This window comes from Empidonax traillii, unplaced genomic scaffold, assembly GCF_003031625.1.
Source record: "Empidonax traillii isolate 1590-97213 ecotype Southwest subspecies unplaced genomic scaffold, ASM303162v1 scaffold776:size297702, whole genome shotgun sequence".
Lineage (NCBI taxonomy): Eukaryota > Metazoa > Chordata > Aves > Passeriformes > Tyrannidae > Empidonax > Empidonax traillii.
The window spans coordinates 249,326-270,864 of NW_020955969.1; the positions used below are offsets into that span (position 1 = coordinate 249,326).

The 21,539-nt window shown below is 42.1% G+C and overlaps 2 protein-coding genes across 5 annotated transcripts in view; one reads left to right on the plus strand and one right to left on the minus strand.

Annotated features, from left to right (window-relative positions):
- Positions 1-21,539, minus strand: part of SDR42E1 (short chain dehydrogenase/reductase family 42E, member 1) — a 24,043-nt gene continuing 2,504 nt past the window's right edge. Inside the window, exons 2-5 of one of the 4 annotated variants that reach the window (XM_027901344.1) lie at positions 8,578-8,584; positions 3,295-3,314; positions 2,920-3,021; positions 1-1,617 (exon numbers count right to left, since the gene is read on the minus strand). In XM_027901344.1, the coding sequence (XP_027757145.1) occupies positions 510-1,617; positions 2,920-2,987 (1,176 nt within the window). In that variant the 5' untranslated portion in view covers positions 2,988-3,021; positions 3,295-3,314; positions 8,578-8,584 and the 3' untranslated portion in view covers positions 1-509. Of the gene's footprint in view, positions 1,618-2,735; positions 2,861-2,919; positions 3,034-3,294; positions 3,360-8,577; positions 8,585-21,539 lie in introns of those variants that run through there. The other 3 variants (XM_027901343.1, XM_027901345.1, XM_027901346.1) reach the window with 3 other exon arrangements.
- Positions 16,280-21,539, plus strand: part of HSD17B2 (hydroxysteroid 17-beta dehydrogenase 2) — a 16,529-nt gene continuing 11,269 nt past the window's right edge. Inside the window, exons 1-2 of the mRNA XM_027901349.1 lie at positions 16,280-16,302; positions 18,758-19,943. The gene's annotated coding sequence lies outside the window, so the exon portion shown is untranslated. The remainder of the gene's footprint in view (positions 16,303-18,757; positions 19,944-21,539) is intronic.

Below are 21,539 nucleotides of genomic sequence, written 5' to 3' on the forward strand. Positions count from 1 at the left end.
TAAAGAAACCACATTTGTTTATTGTCTAGCAGTTTATCAGTTCATCTTGGTTAGGCACATATACAGCCAAGCTGGAAAGCAGAACTGGGTTTTGGAATGTGATCAGGGAGTAAGTTTATTCTCCTCTGGATCATGTAGCACAATCTCTTTAGGAATATAGGGCAGGAATCAAGAGTATAATCCCATCAGGGAGGAAGAACAGCCAGCCTAAGGACATTTGTTCCATTCACTGCAGTGTGCTGTTGTACCTGAGAATAAACTGCTGTTTGCAGTAATACTGAGCTTCATCTTGTTAGTGATCTGATCAGTTTTACTTTGAAGGGAAACTATGTATAAAAATTACACCTCTTTACTCAATAGTTCCATTCCTTGGGGATAAAACTGTTTAAAGATATTTACCTGAATCACACAAATGTGTGGTTTTTTTAAAAAAAATCTTTATTACCTGTCTGTCAAAACGAGAAGTACGCTGAGAACATAACTAAATTCTGTCCTCAGCATTTCATCTTTTAGAGTGAAAATGTAACTGCAGATGGAAACCACGAGACCATCACAGCAATCAGCAGGAAAAGCAGTCCTCCATCCCTAACAAGCTGCATAATGGTATAATTTCTTGGCTTTGGTCCACATCCCCGGGATCTAAACCACTCCACCACTTCATTCAGGCTGTACTGCTGAGGCTCATACCCCAGCTCCTTCCTGGCCTTCTCCATACTAAAATAGTGAGTGACACCAGTTTTGTAAACCTCTGTGCGAGTCAGGAGGGGCTGAAAATTATAAATGTGTCCCACAAGAAAATGGACTACTTCAGTAAGGAATGCAAAAAAATAGACAAGGGAGAGAGGGAGGCGACAGGTTGGGAACTTGTAACCCAAACCTTCCACTAACGGTCGGAAAAATTCAAAGTTATTTACAGGCCTGCCATCTGAAATAAAATAGGCTTGGCCTGCAGCAATGTGCTGCTTGTTGGCTTTGAGGGCCTCAAAGGCAAGGATATGAGCCTGAACCAGGTTGTCTACATGCACAAATTCAACCAAACTAAGAGGATCTCCGTACACAAACTTAAACAGTCCCCTTTCAATATAACTGACTATTCTTGGGAGGTGCCTCTGTTCTCCAGGCCCGTAGATACCTGCTGGTCGCAGAGCACAAGTCCTTAACACACCTCTCCCATTTTCAAGCTCAGCACCATTTGCCTCCAGCACCTTCATTTCAGCTAAAGATTTGGTTCGGGAGTAGTGATCGGGATGGAGGTGAAGAGGGAGGTAAGGCAGAGATTCATCCCCATTTTCTATAATCTGCCCTCCAAATATCACGTTGTATGTGCTTGTATAAACCAGACTCGACACTCCTGTGCTCTTGCAGGCTTGGATGACATTTTCTGTTCCTTTCACATTAACATCTTCTATAAGTTTTCGGTTCAGCTGCTCCCTGCCAGACATTCCATAGGAAGCGATATGGAATACGCAGATTACATCTCTGAGAGCATCTTCCACTTCAGTCAGGCAGCAGATATCCCCCTGCACGAACTTTATTCCCTCTGGCACGGCTTGAAGTGGCTTCACGACATCAAAGAGAATCACATCCACTCCCTTTTGATACATGGCACAACCTAAACTGAAACATGATAGAAACCATATGTTAGGATTCGTATGGTGCATGAAACATTTCACCTGGAGGAAGACTATTAACTATTTCAGTGCTGATTATTTTTCTGATGGGAGTCTTTTAAATATTCAGCCATCTACTGTGGGGCAGATTGAGCTGTGATACTTGAGGTACTGACCTAATTTCTCACACTCCAGCAGTACTTCGGAATAAAGAAGAGGCAGAATTGGCGTAAAAAATTCTGAACAGAAGCAACTGAAGTGCTTTCAGCGGCCTTCTGGATGAACACAGCTTTGGAAGAACCCTCCTCTATCTCCTTTAGATCAGCAACAGCAAACCTTTCAGATGGAAACCTCTGGAAAACTATTAAAAAAAATGTATTGGTTTTATCTTACTGCTTTTGTGTCATCCCAACTCTGGCAGAACAACAGGATGGTCTTCGCCGTTGTGTTTGAAATTTGTGGACAAGGGGAGCGAGATGCTTCTCCGTCGGAATGAATACCTTGCCATGTGCCACATTTTACTCCAAGTTGCAGGTATAAACACAGGTATTGACACAAAGCATAACTCTGGTGTTTCTCCTCCCCCTTTCCTAAAACTGTTGTACGTCTATAGTGCTTTAAAGGGGAGACAGTGGAAGAAAAAGCCAAGCAAAAGTTGGATAGGGTTCATCTGAGATTTTTTTTTCCCCTCTTCCCACTTGGTATTTACTTTTTGGTCCTGACTGTGTTCTCTCTTCCCTCTGTATGCAGTTCTAACTCTGCAGGTACTCAAGATAGTCTAGGGCTCAAAATAGGATTTTTTTCTTTACAAGGCCTGCAGAGCCAGCTACAGTAAATGGATTTCACTGAAATATGTACCTTATTAACAACTCTAATCCTAAAACATCACTGCCCATTGAAATAAATACATTCTTGAGAGAGCAGTTGGAGTAGTTAATCTATAGAACTAAGCAGTGTGTAACTATTTGGAGGTCAAAAGAAAGATGTGTGTACAAGTGGAGGCTTGTCCTTCAGAGCAGGCTGAAAGGTGGTGATCTGACCACCCATTACAGAGGTGACCAGACAGGTAAATGTCTGCGAGGCAGCTGATGCCTGACATTTGGAAACAGGATAACAGTTACTTACAGAGTCTGGAGACAGACTAACACGTTTGTTTAAAACTGAGACCCCAGATGAACCAGAAGGTGGACTGAACTGGATCAGGCATCTCAGGCCCATATTTTTCCGTTTTACAGATGGATTTTGCTGCCTCCCCAGCAGCAATCTCTTACATTTATTCCTGTGTGTAATAACCATTTAATGCACTAACCGGAAGCCAAAATAACCCCCTCCTCCAGTAATGAGGACTCTCTCCTTGGCAGTGGTTTCTGGTTCCATCCTCTTTCCTTTGGCACTCTGTGATGAAATTGACCTGCAAGTCACATTGCGAATACGTTAAAACCAATCCGAGTTTTAATATCAGCGCGCATTCGGTTATTCACCGATCTATTTCACGCTTTAATTGCAGCCCTTCATCCCACCACCGAGGCGAGGGAGGACGCTCAGCCCCGGGATCGCTCAAAGCAGAGGTTTTACGTGGAGGAGGGAGCGCTGCAGTGACCAAAGCGAGCCTGGAGCCGCTTGTGACGAGCTCGTCCAGCCTCTGAGTCCCCTCCCCGGGCAGCGCGGGGGTCCCAACCCGTACCTGCTGTGCCAGTCCCGTCCCTCGGGAGCGGTGCCGGGCTCTGGGATCACGGGAAACGGAGCGGGCGGGGCCGCGCCCCGAGATGGCGGCGGGGCGGGCGGGCCCTGCTGGGCCTGCTTCGCCCAATTGTGGTAATCCATGTGCGGGGAGGGCGCCGCTTGTCCTCTTCTCCTGCCCAGGGACGCTCGATCGCAGCGAGGCTCTCAGCCTGAGGCGCTTGGAAATGGGGGCTCTCGGGTTGTCTGTGGAACCAGAGCCTTTTCCAGCAGCGTCCCGTCCGGGTGTTTGTACCAGAAGCCGGTGCTGGTGCAGTCCCGGGGTCAGGGCAATCCCCGGGATCAGTCTGGGCTGGGGATGAACAGATGGAGAGCAGTCCTGGGGAGAGGGACTTGGGGGTGCTGGTGGGTGAGAGGCTGGACGTGACCCAGCCCAGAAACCCCAAATCCTGGGTTGATCCCAGGGGGAATTGTGCCCCTCTGTGCCCTCAGGGGAGACCCCCCTGCAGAGCTGCCCTCCAGCCCTGGAGTCCCCAGGACAGCAAGGACATGGAGCTGTTGGAGTGAGTCCAGAGGAGGCACCGAAATGATCAAAGGGATGGAGCAGCTCTGCTGGGAGGAAAGACAGAGAACTGGAATTGCTCAGCCTGGAAGAGAGAAAGTTTAGGGTGACATAATTGTGGTCTTCCGTACCTGGAGGGACTTATGGGATAGATGGGACAAGATTATTTATGAGAGTGACAGGACGAGGGCGAATGGCTTCAAACTGAGAGTATGTTTAGTTTAGGTATTAAGAAAAAATTCTTTTCTGAGAGAGTGGTAAGGCACTGGACAAGGTTTCCCAGGGGAGCTGTGGCTGCCCCGTCCCTGGAAGTGTTCAAGACCAGGTTGGATGGGGCTCTGAGCCACCTGGTCTAGTGGAAGGTGTCCTTGCCCATGGCAGTGGGGTTGCAATGAGATGATCTTCACGGTCTCTTCTAGCAGAAACCATTCTGTGATTCCCTTGGGGGGTTCCTGCAAATGTCGCCCCAGGGCTGTGAGGCTCTGCAGAGGTCTGGGGCACCTAAGAGAGACTGAGGAGCCCTTGAGACCTGGGCAATTTGGGTGGACAGGGGAGATTCAGATCTTGCCGCTGAACATTTCTTCATGGAAACGGTTGTCAAGCATGGGAATAGGCTGTCTATGGAGTCACCATCACTGGAGGTGTTCAAGAAACTACTAAACATGGTACTTAGTGCTGTAGTTGAGTTGACAAAGTGGTGTTCAGTCAAAGGCTGGACTCAATGATCTTGGAGGTTTATTTCAACCTAAATAATTCTGTGATTCTGTGATTGTCCTGCCTGTCAGGGTACTTCAACCTAAATAATTCTGTGATTCTGTGATTGTCCTGCCCTGTCAGGGAGAGCTGTGCCCTCACAGCATCTCCATGGATGAAGGTGGCTGTCCCACATGCTACCGCATTTGTTGTGAGCCTGAACTGCGTGACACACTGAGAGAATTCTGCTGTGCCTCGTGCAGAAGTTGAGATGTGTTTGGCAGTGGGAAAACTGCACAGCACTGACTGACTGCAGTAGAATTTCTCCCAAGTTAAGCACCAGTGGTCCACTGCAAACTGTCTGTGAGAGAGAGCCGTAGCAGGAAAACAATGAAGAATTGCACTATCAAAGCTTGTTTTGTGGTATATTCCAGTTTTCTTTGGCAGAACTGAGTCACTTGGGGAATGTCAGAAAGTGGATTCCGTGTCAAAACTATTTAAAAACACGCAAGTTTCTGATTTGCAAAACCTTGACATAAGTAGACAAAGTGTGCTGTGTTGTTATTTTGATTGATGGCTGGCAAGAATTAAAACAGATTCCAAGAAGAATTCTGAAAGTATTAAAGATTAATTTTTTTAGCTATAATTCCTTGCTGGCTAACCTCTGGGATTCTTAAATAGCAATTTCAAGGTGGAGCTGGTGCTGTACCTGACTATGCAGAGCTGTCTGGCTTGGAGGGCATCCTTCAATCACAGCTGATTTCCCTGTCTGCTACCTGTAAAGTAGGAGAATGGGTTTGAGACAACCCTGAAAAATGCCATCCAGATGTATAACCAATGGTATGTTCACAAAAGTATGATAATTTTAGCTCACAAGCAGAAAAATCACTTGTGTATTCCTAAATACTACATATAAGAATTCTGTGAGGCTGCACTTGCCTTCTGGGATTATGCACAATCTTGATGACGATTTTGAGAATATTTTCCCAAATGTATAATCACCACGAAGCACCAGAAAGTCCCGAACTCGCCCTGAGATCTGCGGGCACAACATGTTTTGTCTTTGAGGAGCCTCCCTGAGACTATGACAGTTGGTGTCTGTCTTCTGATCAAGCAGATTGTGTTGGACTGGAATACTGCAGAACCATGGGATGGTTGGGGTTGGAAGGATATTGCCCACTGAACCCCCTGCACAAAGCAGGTTTGCCCAGAGAGGTTACACAGGTCCATGTTGGTATTGAGTTTCTCCCAGAGTGGAAAATCCATGTGTTCAGCTGCTTTCTCCTCATAGCTCACGGATCTTTGTGCTGTCTGAACGGTGTCTCTGACCTTGCACTCCATGTTGTGTGAGTAAATCCCTCTGTTTGAACAGGCAGCTGTTAACCTCAGGATGACGTTCTGTCCTCTGGACTTTGTGATGTGTCCACGCAGGATTGAGACCTCTCTCTTTACATTCTGGTTTTCTTACTCTCTTCCTGGGTATGTCAGATTACTTCATAATTAGAGTAAATATTATGAATATAATACAGCTGTAGTTAAGGTACTGTAAAGATTTTGCTCTTAAACCACTATCAGTTTTATTTCTCGTTATAGTGAACTGTCCTTTTCGGCTTCAAAGAATAGTAAGGAACATTCATTCCTTCAAAAAGGTGACATCTCTGAAAGCTGTGGGTAAATACTGTCCTTGTTTTAAATTTACAGATTTGATGTTAAGACTTGACACTCTCATATCTCATTGTTCTGCACTACCCACTTGTTCGTGCCCTTTCATTCCCTGTGAGACTCCACTTTTCCTAATGCTTTATGGACTTCCTGAATGCATCATAAATTCTGGTTTGCCGTCAAACAAATGGACTTCCAGTTTTACTTTATGTGTAAAAGAATGCTTGTCCTGAGATTGTGTCTTCATAATTTTCCCTTTAAAGAGACCACACCAATGCCTGGAATCGCAACTTAGGGCAAGATGTGTCAGGAAAGAAGCATTTGCAGCATGGAGTGGGAGTTATCTCAGTACCACAACCTGAATTGCAATCAACCTGAAATAGGCTGCAAAGAAATCCTTAAATCAGCAACTAAACAGAGCTGAATAAGCAGCTGTGGTGAACAGTGCAAGTTAGAAAGAAACAATGAAATCATTAATTATTCTTTCATAGTATGTTAGTCATCTGGTTCCCATTGCAATTTAAAATACTTAGCTAGTAAAATTATTTTTGTCATCAAAATACAAAGCATGCCAACAGTGCTATTTCAGGAAGCAGGGCAATATTTCAGCTGGGGAAATAAACCTTAGCTTACTGTTTTCATATTATTTGATTGATTTCTTTTTTGTATTACTTAACTGTGCCTTTATTTTTTTTTTTTTTCATTGAGCAATAGGATAAGAGAAGAGGACAAGATTTAAAACTAGGTCAGAACCAACAACATTTATGGTCTTACTAAAACATATAAACCCAATTGGTTAAAATAGTACTGAAGAGGTGAAAACTGAATCTGCAATGTGATTGGAATTAGAATTACAATGTTCAAAATTAAAATCAAACATTCAGTCTAGATTAGAATGGAATATTTTTCAAGGAGGAGAGGCTCCTGGATAAAAATGCTAGTCTGAGTTTTAGTCTTGACTCTGAGAGAGGTTCCCTGAGTGAACTTCAGAAAATCGATTTCTGCTCTGTGACAGAGGTGGTGTTGCACTTCCTCACTGCCTGAGGTTGTGGTTGTGCTGGCTTCATTTGTGTTTCTGATGCTCAGATGGGAGCTGCTGTAAAAATAATAATAAAGCAGGAAATAAATTGTGTGGGGCTTAAAGAGTTTAGGGAAGTATGCAAGTTATACCTTTTAAAAGTGTTTAAACTGACCTCTTCTTAGGATACCTGTTGATTGTGCAGTGTTGCTTGTGGGCAGTGTCATACATTTGGTTATGTGGAGATGACCGTCCAAAGCCCTTCTAGTTGCTTTTTTCCATGAGTTCCAGTAGTGAAAAACCTTAGCCCCTCTCTTCCAGATTGAGAAAGGAAAAGGATTTCAACATTAATTGTATTTACTGATTAGTGAACACCACTCATTAAGGCTGATTAAAATTGTTCGTCTCAACCCTTGCTTTGTGTCATTTTCCTAATTTAATTCTTTGTTTTTCTCAGGAGAGATGACTTCACAAACATTTCCAGTCCTGATGAGGAGGTGGTGGAGGGAGTAGTGAATTCATTATCAAAGTAGGAATTCACAAAATGGAAGGTAATCTCTACTCAACAGAGCTCTTGAAAAGGGTTTGACTGCAGTATATTTTGAGATCCTTGGGTGAAGGAAGAAGTTTGGTATATATAGCACTGAACATACATGGCCTTTGTTATAGAATTCCTTCTATACTGTCAAAAAATTAATCTACTATTTTAGTTTTGGAATCATCTTCAATGTGGTTGCGGATTTTGGGGTGAGTGATCACCTGTGGGTAGGAACTTCATTTTCATAGATGTCCAGAAGCAAGATCCAGTGAAGAACCCACAGAGGCAGTGGGGTGTGGTGGTGTCAGCAGCAGTGAGGTGTGATGATGTCAGCAGCAGTGCAGGGCCCTGCTGACAGGTTTCTGGCCCTCCCTGTTTGCTGGAAGGCAGGAGTCTTTCATCTCCTCCCTTCCTTCTGCACTATTGCTTGTGTGCCCTGAGAGAGGGTGCTGTTGTACCGTCGTGCTGAGGGACCACAGCTCTCTGACATCAGTGGTATCAGCCTTATATTTTATGTAAAGGCTTAGTTACCAAGGAGGTATTTCATGCAACATATGTGAAATGTGTGGTGTAAACAAAAGGATTACACAAGTCAGCTTTCATTCCAGATAGCTGTTCACAGATCAGAACCATTTAGGCTCAGTAGTCATGCCTTGGCTAACTTGGATTTTATGGGTGGGTTGCACTGTGGTCATCTTTAGTGTGTTAGTTATGAAAAATCATGACACTGAAAATGCTTTGAAAATCTTTTTGCAAAGATTCTTAAAGAACAGACTTGATTCTGAGCTGTCTATTCAGCAATAGGAAGTTGTACTTCCCTTCTGTGAAGTCATCAGAAATCAACTTCTGTAATGCTTCAAAAATGTAAATTATCAGATCTTCAAAAGTAACAGTCCTTTATCCTAAAGGGAAGGGAAGGAAGTCACGTATTTTGGGATAAGTGAAGGGCTGAGCATAACCCGTGTTCTGCCTTTCTCCTTTGATATCAAATTGCCGTTTATGGTTTGTGTGTCTCTTTGTGTGCCCCGCAGAGCACATCAACAACCCACTTTTCAGAACAAGTATATATTAATCTTCATGACCTCCACAGAGCTAAACAGAGTCTCAAGGGGCTCAGCCACTCCTAAGCATTTCAGTCCAGGTGTCTGAAGCAAGTGGTTGCTCCAGAGATGTTGATCTTAAGCTCCCTTAAGCCTTTTGTGTTTTTTTAACTTGTAATTTGACCTGATGTGTTACCTGATGTTCTGAGGTGCTGATAGCTGTTTGCAAAATATGCTGCATAGATATTAGTGCTTCACAGTACGAAACAATGCTACCCGATGAAATTGAAGCACTTTGGAAGTAAAAGCCAAATTTTAACCCGTCCCGTAACTTACTGAGTAATTTCCATATTGCAGGGGAGGCACACAGGACTGCAAGGCCTCCAGAACTGGGCCTCTTTGTACCTGAAAGGATTACATGCTTTAAAAGTTGGGTGATTAGGAAATGTCTTATGGAAAGGGTAGAAAAATATTATTGAAAATACTTTCCCAGATGTTTTGTGAGCGAGGGAGGACAGGTTTTGGAATGCAGTGCTGAACGTCTTTGATTCTGTTACTTAAAGCAAGTCTTCTATATTTAAATAGGCAGCTATTTCAGAAGGTAATTATATACTTACATTTTTATTAATTGTCTAATTCAGTTTCAAGTGTGATTGATGGGCATCCAGCTGCCCTTATTTATCACACTGATAGCAAGGAATGGCTTCCCTATTGTAGTAATTTATAATTTAATTCAATTATCCATAAGTTTACAGAAATTTTTCCCTCTAGCAAAACCAAGATGAGGTCGGTCTGCTGTGAATCGTTGCCACTAATAATTGAACCTGCAGGTGATGGTTGGAGATGTACTACTTTGATCTTTTGGAAGGATCTAAGGGATCTTTCAGCTTCACAGGCAGCTAATCACGTGCTGTATATCCCACACATAGAACAAACTCAAGGCAGAACGTGTTCATTAGTCTATATTTTGTACTGTGCTAATTTTCTGTCTGTGAATAAGAAGTCTGCAGGTACTGGTGGTGAGGATGAGAAGAGATTTGTCAGCAGGAACACCAAAGCCTGAAGTTGTTGTAGCATTTCTGTGGGTTTCTCAGTGGAAACTGTGTTGGAAGGGAAAGGAAGGAAAGGAACATTGCTGAGGAAATGTTGCCCATCTTGGCACTTCTGGTGCTTTTCATATTCATGGTTCCATGTTCAAGGTCTAGGCAGGGTTCTCCAATCTTCAGACACTTGGAACTGCAAGAAAACAGAATAGAAACCAGCTTAAAAAACGTTACTCCATTTAGTCCTGTAATTACCTTGACAACATTGCAAAAAATACATAATTTGGCAGGGGAAGGTTCAGGTAAAATTTGAACATCCAGGTAGAGGAAAACGATCTCAAAAGAGACAAAATCACTTTCTCGCTTCAGCTGTGCTTGCATCAAATAACCCCCACAGGGCTTCCTTAGTGGCATCTTTGTGTTTACAAGGGCACCACATTCTTATGTATCTGTGATGCTGATTTATTCTGCTCCACCAAACAAATGATTGTAGAATTCAGAATTCATAAGCGTCACGAGCCCGAGTTTTCCCTGGAAAGGGATTTGTTCAGAACCAAATATTTTGAAGGTCAAAAAAAAAAAAAAAATCAAATAACTCTAAAACGAGGCAAAATTACTGAAGTTACAAAGATGAGATCATTATAACATGCATTTGTCTTCTGTTCAAAAGCCTTATTTGGACATGTTTTATCCTGGAATGGTAACACAAAGAAGGTGCTCAAAGTGGGAGCTATTCCACAGGGAGTGTGAGTGTGCTGTAAGTTCAAGTAATTTACTGCAAGTTGTTCTTGCTCCTGATTTTCATTCCACTGAGCAGAAGTTGTGGATGCAGCATCTGGTTATAACTAGTTTTGAATTTTTGCTACTTTTGAGGCAGAAATAAGATCTGATTAACCAGGGAATTGAAATATCTGATTTTTTTTTTTTGTTTAATTCTTGCAATGAAAGAATTCTGAATGAGCTTTGCATTTAAAGTGCTGCTTCATTATCTTTCAGAGAGTATCTAAGCCCATAGAAACAGAATTTGTGCCAGTTGAAGACTCTGGATTAATTCCAGGTCATACAGCAGCTTAATTCTTCATTCATCCTAGGAGCATGGAAAAATCAAACATCAAACGCATTATGGACAAGCTGTATAAGCTGAAATGTTCTTCTAAATGGCTTAGAAGAACTACATGTTCTAGTGACTGGCTTTCTTGAATAATGAAGGCTTCTCAAGTCTAACACGTAATCTTCAAGTTAAAAAAAAAAAAAAAAATTGTACCAAAGGAGTTCTTTAGACAATAGCTGAATAAAATTATATATAGGAAAATTACATGCCTAATCAATTTATAATTAGTACTATTAGCACAAGAAGGCCTGTTTTAGCAGTTGTCATTTTAAGACTTTCCAAGAGAAAGCATTATTTAGTGCAATTCTTACCCCAACTCTCTCACTGACACTGCTTGAGCTCCTCTACCCTTCTAAAAATGACTCTGGGAAAGTGGTTTGAGTGGCCAGTGAGAATCCCTTCAGTGCCATATTGTTGATTTTACTCTTAACAGATTTCACTGTTTGTGTTTCTTGGGTAGTTTTGGTCCTGGCTCCTTTCCCTACTGTCATTAATAAAGATAATCTCTCATGGGAACAGGCATCAACTAAAGCAGGCAGTTAATCACCCTTCAACACCACACACATTATCAGCTTACCAGGCAGAGCCATGCCACTTCCCATGATGTTTTATCTGTTTATGAAGAAAATGCCTTCCATAATGGCAGTTGAGAAATCAAAGTGCCTCAGAGTCTGGAAGTGTCAATAAGAATATTTTATCCAGGCAAGCTCCCCGTGTCTTGTTTGCAAATGGGCCACGCTGCTTTTGCCTTTCCAGTAGGATTTTTGTCAGTGAGGGACTTCCCATCCTGTTGTGCAGTTTATTAACTTGAAGAGAATTTCAAAGGTGGGATGACCCTTGTGAAAATAGGGTACAATCATTCCTTCCATTTTGGTTGGAATTCTGGTCCCCTTCTTATCTCTAGTATGAAATGAAGGAGTCCAACCAGGGCTGAACAAGGACACAGGGTTCCAGCTCCTGTAGATTTTACTTTAAACAGGGATCTCAGTTAGCATCTGCTGCCGCTAAATCTGGTTTTTGTAGGTAGTCTTGGTATAATGTTACATCCTTAATGTGTTCTGTAATTTAGACTTCTTAAAATTAGAATTATTAGATTATTTGGGTTACTGAATTTCTTTAACAAGTTGAATTCTTGGTGCTTCTGGCCACAGGAGCTGAAGTGATTATCACAGACTGATACCTTGGGATGAAGGTGCTGTGGGTTACAAACTTTTAATTTACTTTCTTCTTTTATGGAATAAATAGAGGAATGTTTAGTATGCAAATTCAGGCTAAACTAAACATCTGTATGTAAATAATGCAGAGTATACTTCGTGTGTAGTGACTGCATCTTGTTTGGTGCATCATGCTGGAGGCTGCACTGGCTGAAGTCTCTGGGTGATGGAGCTGTCCAATTTTTACTATTTTTGTAGTTGCAGGCAAGGTGCCAAATGTAAACCTTCAACACCATTCAGCTAAGCCTACATGTTCCTTTACAGTAGGTGATGATTTCTCTGGTGTTTTAGAGATTTCAGAGGTTACAAAAAGACTTATTTATAACAGCACCACACCCAAGTGTGTGATATCATTCAAAAGAATGGATGAAAATAATTGTTGCCGCTTCTCCCCTTTTCATTACAAGTCTTTGTATTTTCCTCTTAATATTCTGGCTTGTAAACTTGAACTTACATTTTCATGGATTAGCTGTTGAATGTATCCCTGTTTGTGCAGGGATGTGCAATGCTGGATTGTGCTTTGGCCTCATGAGGTTGCTGCAGCTGTTTAACATGCTCACAAAGTTTCACAGAGTTACAGTTTTAAAGATTCCAGTGTTACTAATTTCTATCATGTATCAAATGATCCCAAGAGTCTGTTCCAGCCTAAATGGTTCTATGATTCTTAGCCCTTAAAAATACTCATCTGAGACTCAGCTTTGTACTTTTTCTATCAGTGAGGTGACTTCTCTCTGACTTCTGTTGGTTAAATCATGGAGGATCCACTCTCAAAAGGGACACAGGGGGTGTGAGAGTCCCACTCAGTGGCTTCTTCTAACTGGACTTGGATTCAAGGAAGATGTGTGAGAGAAGGATAGGAAAGGTAAGAGTGGGGTGCAAAGAATCCCTGCCAGAATTGTGAAACTGAGGCAGTGTCAGGACTGAACCTGTAGCAGTTCTGCAAAACAGCATCTCGTAAGGAACCTTACCTGGATTAGCACCTCACTGCTACTTTTCCCATAAATTTTAGCTGAATGTGCCTCTGCTGCAATGTAGGTACAGTTTGTGCCTCAGTGAATATCTTGGATTAGAGGCTTTCTCTGATGGCAAGTTGGTTCAAGTTTGAACAATTTATGCCTTCGATAAAAGAGTAGGGAGAACCTCATATGCAGAATTTTTAAACTCCTGTCATTTTAAAAATGTAATCATTTATTCTGAGCAATTATGCTTGGATCTGTCAACACTGAAATTTTGTTTTTGATAGAAGACATGAAGCAAGTGGAGATGATAACATCAGATAAACTAGATAGGAGAAGAGAAAGATCTTGTGTGTAGGAAACACTCTGTGAATCACAACACTGGGGCCAGGTGTGTCATAGTCAGCATTTGGCCGTGGGCAAAATCTTCACACAGTAACATATTTTATTCAGGCTTTTGGCATAATTCCTGTGGATTAGTAATATCTTTTTTCCCCGGCCCTTTGTGTAAAAGCAATTTGTTTTCACCTGTGTCTGCCCATTTACATATGTATGTGTGTAAACATGCCTTACACCTCTCTCTGGTTCAGCAGGAAGATGCTGACACCCTCCCTAGAGGGTGAGCCCTTCCATTCTCCGTTGCCCACTTCTGATTTTCTCAGCTGGGCATCTTCCTACTTTTTCTCATGTTTTTCTTCATCTCCAGAGAAATTCTGTGTAAGCATCTGCAGGATGATTCTCTGCTGATCTTTAAACTGTGTTATGGTGTCTATAAAGCATTCTTTGGTGGTGTTTAGCTTCCCTGTGCCAATACCTACTGATTCCTGTCAATGCTTCTGGTGGTCCAGTTTTAATGACTGCTTGGAAAAGCCACTGCCTGTGTCTCTTGTGGAGTCATTGAATGGTTTTCTCTGTGGGTCTCTCCTTGTCTTGCACATCTCATTTCAAACTGCATTGTTTTATCAAGTGCAATAGTGATCAACTCTTCTTTGCAACCAGTTATAAGGGTGAGAATTTTAAACTTTGAACTTTTAAATGACATCAAAATTCTAATTTTATCACCAATGCAAAGCAATATTTGAGAAGAAATTTTATTTTATTTAAAAATAAAAATCCAGTTTAAAGGAATCAAAAATTACTCCTAGGATGGTACTTTTAAATCCAAGTTTCAGTCCATAAATTTGATTGAAAAAGCGGAATATTTAACAAGTAGCATAAAATCCTTAAGAATTGGAGATGCTTTCTGCTTTAAGATGTTAGAACTCAGAAAAGGGGGAATCAAACCCACATATGGGCTCATTATAAATAGCAATCGAGATTTAAAAACCCCCTTGGATACTTCTGTATATCCTTTTGAAGTTGATAGAACCCATGTCATATATCTGAGAACCCTCTTCAAAGCAGGTGTCTGGAATAGTTGTAAGGCATGAACTATTTCATGATATTCCAGCTTGTCAGAATGAAACTCCTGTAGCTTGGAACATCTTTATGTTGTCTCAGAACACTGTCAATGTGTTTACAAAAACTTTTGCCCCTCAGTTACAAGTACAAATGTGGTTCAGCAGCGAGTAAAAGTAGCTGCCTTCTGGTGGCCATTTGCATTCCCACATTTCAGTTCAGTTCCTGAACATATTTGTTCATTGCAGAGGTGCTATCCTGACTTACATCCCTAACAGAGAGCCAAAAAATGTACCATGTCATAGAGAATGGGTTAAGGGCAATAAAAAGCTGTTAATTTTAATAATTGTGTCCTGAATCTGCCCATACATGTAGATTGAAAAATATAGATACTTATAAAAATTCCAGAAATCTCAGGGACAGAACTTGTCTGCCATCTGACATTTTGACAAGCTCTCCAGAATTAATCTGTCTAGGAGCTACTATGCTCAGCTTAATTATGGAAAGGCTGCATCTGTGTTCAAAGCTGTTGAGAGAGAAAGAAGAAAGTAAAAATGTCCACTAGGTTTGATTAACTGCTTTCAGCCTGATGAATAAAGACAGATGGTTACTAGTTATTTTTCCTTAATGGATTTTGAAGCTCCATTTGGTGGATGAGTTAAAGTTATAGGTCCCAAATCTGCCTTTGAAGATACTCCTGCATAAGCCTTGGTGATTCTAGCAAGGTTTGCATGCCTCCAAGAGAGAGGCTTGCCCTGAGGCCCTTGTATATGTGCTTGAAAAACAGTTTTGAAATAAAAAATACGAGTGAAGTGACAGTTTAGAGTATTAATAAAACAAGTTACAAACTCTGCACAGCTCAGGCAGGAATCCCTTACAGGGGGTGATTATTTTGAAGTGCCTGTGCAGACTTATCCCCATAGAACCTGTGGCTGTTCAAGAATGGCCTCCACCTGGAGCTGGGAAATGTTTTAATACTGACCTTAAAACTTGGGAAAGTCCATTTTAAAGTTGCACTTGATAGCTGTGTTACCTGGAAAGTGAAATAAATAGTTTCATGGTGCAGGTTCATTTACATGGGTCAATTAGCATATCTCAAATCCAGGTGGGGGAGGTCTTTAAGGCAGGTTCTAATTCTGCAGCTTTGCATGTTTAAAAACATGGCTCTGAATATTTCTGCCCTTTACTTGCCCACGAATATCTCTGTTCACTTTTAAGAACATACCTAATTGCCCGTGAGTTTGGGCTCTCGGGGAACATTTCAACCTAATGGGTCTCAAGACTGTCATTCAGCAACCTATTAAGTCATCTGTTTGGTTTTATGTGTGGATAGTCATAGTGATTTTAATGGGATTAAATATGCTTACATCTAAACAATTTTTGAGTCGGGGTTGAGGTTACTGTGCACGATATAAAATGTCTAAGATGGACAATATAATAAAGGGAAGCAAAACAACAAAAAAAGTGGCATTGAATATACAGCTTTTTCCATAGTTGGTGGATTGCCTAAGGAAAAAAAAAATCACTAACTAAAATGCTACCTGCCACAGAACCATCAAAGCCCCCCGCAGGTCCTGAAAGGGACCATGAGAGGTCACCTGGTTTGTCCCGGCAGGACCATCCGTCACTAAGTCACTCCTGACCGAGAGCTGGTCTTGCTGACAACGTTCAGACGCAATTGCAGCAGTTTACAAGCAGAACAAACAGGGCTGGGAAAGCGACAGGAACGGGGACGTCCTTCAGATGGCAGCAGTGAAGGAGAAACCGGGGACATCCGGTACGTGGCAAACACGCATTCCATCAAAATAATAATGCAGGTCACTGGTTACACACAGAGGGAGGGCACCGTTCCTCAACGGGAAAAATACATGGCTTCACCACTTGGAAGCGAGGGGCTTGTCCTTCAAGTGACGGGAAACAGAAGGGGTGTAGGGCAGGTGATGCTTCGTCGCCGTCGATCGCTTAATACTTTTTTGAATCATTGCTCATTTTTCATCTCGCTCTGCTTTGGCTTTCGTTTCAAAGACCTGCTGATGTCACCGTGAGGAAAATCTAAAAATAAGTGAATTCCATTTGTGAGAGGCAGCGATGTTTTTAAGAGTTTGCAGATGGGGAGGGAAGGCGCGTCGCAGATGTGCACAGCTAATAACCCAAGTGATGGTGGGGATGCGCTACCACCCCTTTTCTTTCACCCCCTTTGCAGAGTCCATGCTCAGAGCTCACAGACGTGTTCTGGGGCTCTAAGTTGTATGTGTTTTATTTTTAATGCTGCCACTGTCTACAATGAATGATAAGTTATGTTGGTGATGTTGTAAATGTCCCCACTTTGAAGGGACTCTTTCCTGGGGTCGGTTTCTCAGTTTGTCTACACGTGCTTTAATCAGACTTTTGATTACTGTGTATGCCTAATATTCTGTTCTACCTCTTTACTTCCATTGATATTTATGAATTTAACTGCACCAAAAACCATGTGACTTTTGCATAGATAATGCCTAAATATTTTGTGGTCTAATATAAACGTGTATGGAACAAGATCTTTCTCCAACCTGTCAGTATCTAGAGACATGCAGGAGAAAAAGTGACAGAAAGAAGATGCAGAAGTGTGGATTTTATCTGATGTAGATGCAGTTGATATGACTTGTGGTTAGGGGAATCCTTTCAGAGGTAAGGCGGGCAGCACTGCAGGCAAAGCTGTAGAAGAGGAAAGGTAATAGGGAGACATAATAGAAATCTAGTTGGAAAAACAAACTGATCTTCCAGTTGAGAGTACAGCTTATATCTTTATTTCTCATTAATTGAGGCACCACTGTGCTGTGCTCTGTTCTAGACAGGGATGGAATTTTACTCTGAATATAACAGAGGGAATTTTAGGGAACAGTCTGTGCTGTCAGATAAACTGATACCTTTTCTCCTCTAATACTGATGGTTCATGAAGCTGTTTCATGTTACAGGATGACAGAAAAAAGGCAGGCAAGTGTAATTTCTCATAAGGATAACCTAGGGATGATTCCTGGATAACTTCCTAAAGAATACATAATTGCCTTTAGAATCTATCCTCTTCTTGGAAAATAGTGATAAAAATGACTTATTTTGAAAAGAGTGCAATCCCCTTTTAGCTCTTCCTGAAAGCCTAGAGATACATAGATGTCTGTAGCGTTCAAGAAGAAAACCTCCCTTGCAAATACAAAGGAGTGCTCCCAATGTTAATGGTTTCTCTGATTTAAGATGTTTTGTCTGTTGCAGAAAATTTACAAAGGGTGATTAAAGTTCACATAAATGCTGAGGCAGAACTTACAGCCCTTGGCTTCATTTACAGGTCCAGTTTGGCCATCAGTACAAATGTTCTTCACTCTGAGGTTCTTTCTTACATTAGAAAAAGTAACAGGAGATTTAGCTGAGGAAGTTGTTGTTGTTGCTGTTATTCTTCTTCTTATTATTATTATTATTGCCCCTTGTTAGAATTGAATTTTGGGCAGCGATAGGCTGCAGTTTTATCTTCACTGCCAAGTGCAGATCTTTGGAAATTACTGTTAATCTCTGAATTTACAATATTTACCATTGCTACATTTCTAAAATCAAAATCTCCAGGAGCTTGGAGGTAAAGAATATTCCTTACTTTTCTTTAGTGGAGACACACTTTATTTGGCAGGAATTATTTTCCCTAAGGGTCTATTACAAAAATAGTTTGCAGACAAAGGAGAGGTTACACAGCCTTATTTTTATTTGCACATTATCTTTTTTTTTTTTACCCTAATTCAGTTCATGCCTGGGAGTTCAGAGATCTTAATTCACCACGGTACTTGGCTGCATTCCTGGCTTTAGGCAGGGCAGTGGGGACAGTTGGGATAATTGGGACAATTCACCTTGCAAGTTGAGTGCACGAAGAGAGAAATGGCTGAAGGCAGAGGATTATCTCAACCTCCGTACAGGAGTTCTGCAGTATTTGTGAGAGGAAAGTCTGTTTGCCCAAATGAGTTTTGTCTAAGGAAGTTCAACAGCTTCTGCGTCCAGGACTAGTAGCCCGACAAATTGTGTAGCCATAAAGTCCAACAGAATCCAAATGGATGAAGGTGTTTAGGCACTCTCAGAAGCTGTAGTATACAAAGTAAATAATTTTATATTTTTTTCTGTTCCTGTATGTGTTTACTCATTAGAAGCGTCTTTCTGTCTTGGTTAATGACTCATTTGTTGAAACACATTCCAACCTGTTTTATGCTGAAATTATTTTCCAGGAAAAGCCTTGTGTACAAGAACCTCCCTAGAGAACTTGAAATGCAGATCCTTTACCCAAGCCACAAAAGCACATGAAGCACATGGAGCGGGAGCTCTCATGAGCAACAGTCATTGCCTTGCCCAGCTGAATCAGCAAACAAAGGAGAAAACTGAAGAGTTCTGTGGGAAATTCTAACCTGAAATGAAAAACAAATCCATGACTGGCAGAGGAAGCTGAAACAGAGATTGGACGTGTGGAAAAATTGCTTTGTGCTTCTAGACAATGTAATTCATGTTGCAGTTGGGACAGAAGAATATCAACAGCCAGCAGATATTGGATATGGCACGTGGTCCTTCTGGATCAAGGGAAAGTGCTGAAAAGAAAAAATGTTGATAGTAAATTATTGGAAAGTGCAAAGAAAGCCCTCGAGAAAAATGGCCAAAGAAGTGAAAAATGATGCAGGGTGAGGTAATAGACACATGCCTGGAAGCCTTGTGGTTAAACTGGAAACTTCTTCTATGCTGGAAAGTTACAGAGCCTTTAGAAAATATAAACATCAGGAAAACTTCTGAACTGCAAATGGAGCCATGAAGAGCAAAGGCAGAGGGCTCATTACCACAATGGAACCAAAAAAAGAGCTTGGTGGTGCATTTCAAAGAACTTGTGACCAGGCTCAGCTTTAACACATTTCAAAGTAACTGGGGAACCTGAAAATTTTGCCCTTTTTTTTAATGGTAAGAGCAGCAATCAAAAGCACGGGCCAAAGTGATCATGCTGAAAAACATAGAGCCAGCAAAGAGCGACAGGAGAAAAGCCTCAAGAAATGGGGAAGAAGTAAATTATTAACTGGGAAGAACTGTCTGAGCCTAAAGAATGAGAATGTGGTCCGTGAGTTTATACCTGTGGTAAAGATCCCACACACTGGAGAGGTGTCCTTGCTTTGTGCTGCAAAAAGTCTTCTCCACAGGGTGAAAGATGCTGTGACTGTAGAATCTGAAGGAACACAAGCTGGATATGGATTGTGTAGAGACTGGCTGATCACACTGCAAATTACCACAGAGTGACCGTTCTCTGTGAGAGGCATTGATTTAATTGACCTCCAAGAGTCATCACTTGGATGGAGACACTTCCACGGTGGGGCACGCTTGGGATCTGCAAAGTCCCAGGAAGAAACATCAGAAACGTGCCCAGAGTGCTCAGTGAGGGTAAGCAATGGCACAGCAGCCGGTTCAGCCGGGAGGCTGCTTGGAATTGTTTGCTGCTGGTTGGTGTTGGAATAGACTGACTGTGGAATTCAGGCTCTAGTGTAGATTCTGTGCATTGCCAGGGTATAAAGGGACAGGGCACTGGGTTACTGTGAGATGGCTCTGATAAGCTGAGAAGGCAGACAAACGTCTTGGCAAAGGTAGATGGAGCTCAGCCCCACATCAATTAACTTAAATCCATACTCCTTATAACACAGATGTTGATGCAACATCCTGATTATTTGGAGGAACCATCTTTTTTCTAGCAAAACTATCAAGGAGGAGGTGAGATAAGGATGTGCATTCAGAGCATGAGTAGGCATGGCACGGTGAAATAGAAAATAATGCAAACACAATTGCAATCCTGTGTTGCTGTACAGCTGTGACAGCTGGAGACGTCCCAAAGAGGTAAAGTAGGTGCTTTTTCAGGATGAGTAGTTGGCACGAGATGATAAAATTTGTCTTGTTGCAAAATTCTGCTAAAACATCCTCAAGCAGCAATCTGTCATTGCTGCTACCAGAGAAAGTGCAGAGTCCTCGTGAAGTGGGTACTCCACGTTAGCATTTCTCAGCCAGTTTTAGATCATATCCTCCTTTCTGATAGCAATCTGTGTATGATCTCTGCACTTAGGTACAATTCAATTCCCACACCAGGGCGAGCACGTGGTCAGCTTCTCATTAAAAGAAGCCTTCGGTGGTTATATTTTATATTAAAAATATAATTTCAGCATTGATTCAGACAGAGTTCTGTCCCCTCCAGCCCTTCCCACAGCTGTTCTGCAGCGTTGTGGGTGCAGACAGGTGTTGTGTCCATGCACAGCAGCAGGTGGGTGTGTAATTCATGCATATGGCATCCCCAGCTTTCCACACATCCCCCACACTGAGAGTCAGTGCCTGAGGGAGGGGATGTGCACGTGCACATAAACATTTCAGTGGGGGACGTGGTGGGGGAGCAGGGAGCAGAGGGATGGAGCTTAGAGCTTGCTCTGCAGGGGTCAGACATGGTGGCCACCACAGCTTAGCCCCTTGCCCACTTCTGTCCCATCCCCACAGGCTGAGGAGAGGCAGGGCCAACATTGGGCTGGAGGTGATCATTCCTACCCCTCATCCTACTATGGAAAAGCTTCATCCTGCTGTATCCTCAAGTGTGAGAGTGCATGCTTTGAATGCCAGCACGTCTGAGATCCTCTAAATCATGTGCTAGAGACCAATGATGGAGAGAGCAAAATTCTCCAGAGTATATTTAAGAAGATGCCATAATGGAGAGTGAGGGATAATCGACCTCAAGACCAGCGTACTACTAAAAGCAGAAGCAGCAGATGGCACAGAGAAGTGAAAATAGTTCACACGTTGTGCCCTGGTGGGAGGATGGGTGGATGAGTGTTCATGAATGATGAACAGCCCTGGAAGGTAATGTTCTTTTAAGAGGGTGACCTAATCTCTAATGTAAACTACATATAGGGGTATGTAAACATTTCCACTGGCTGGAAAAGTGTATATTCAACAGATTTGTAATTCCATAAAACCCCAAAGGCATGATGGAATGGAAATGTGGAA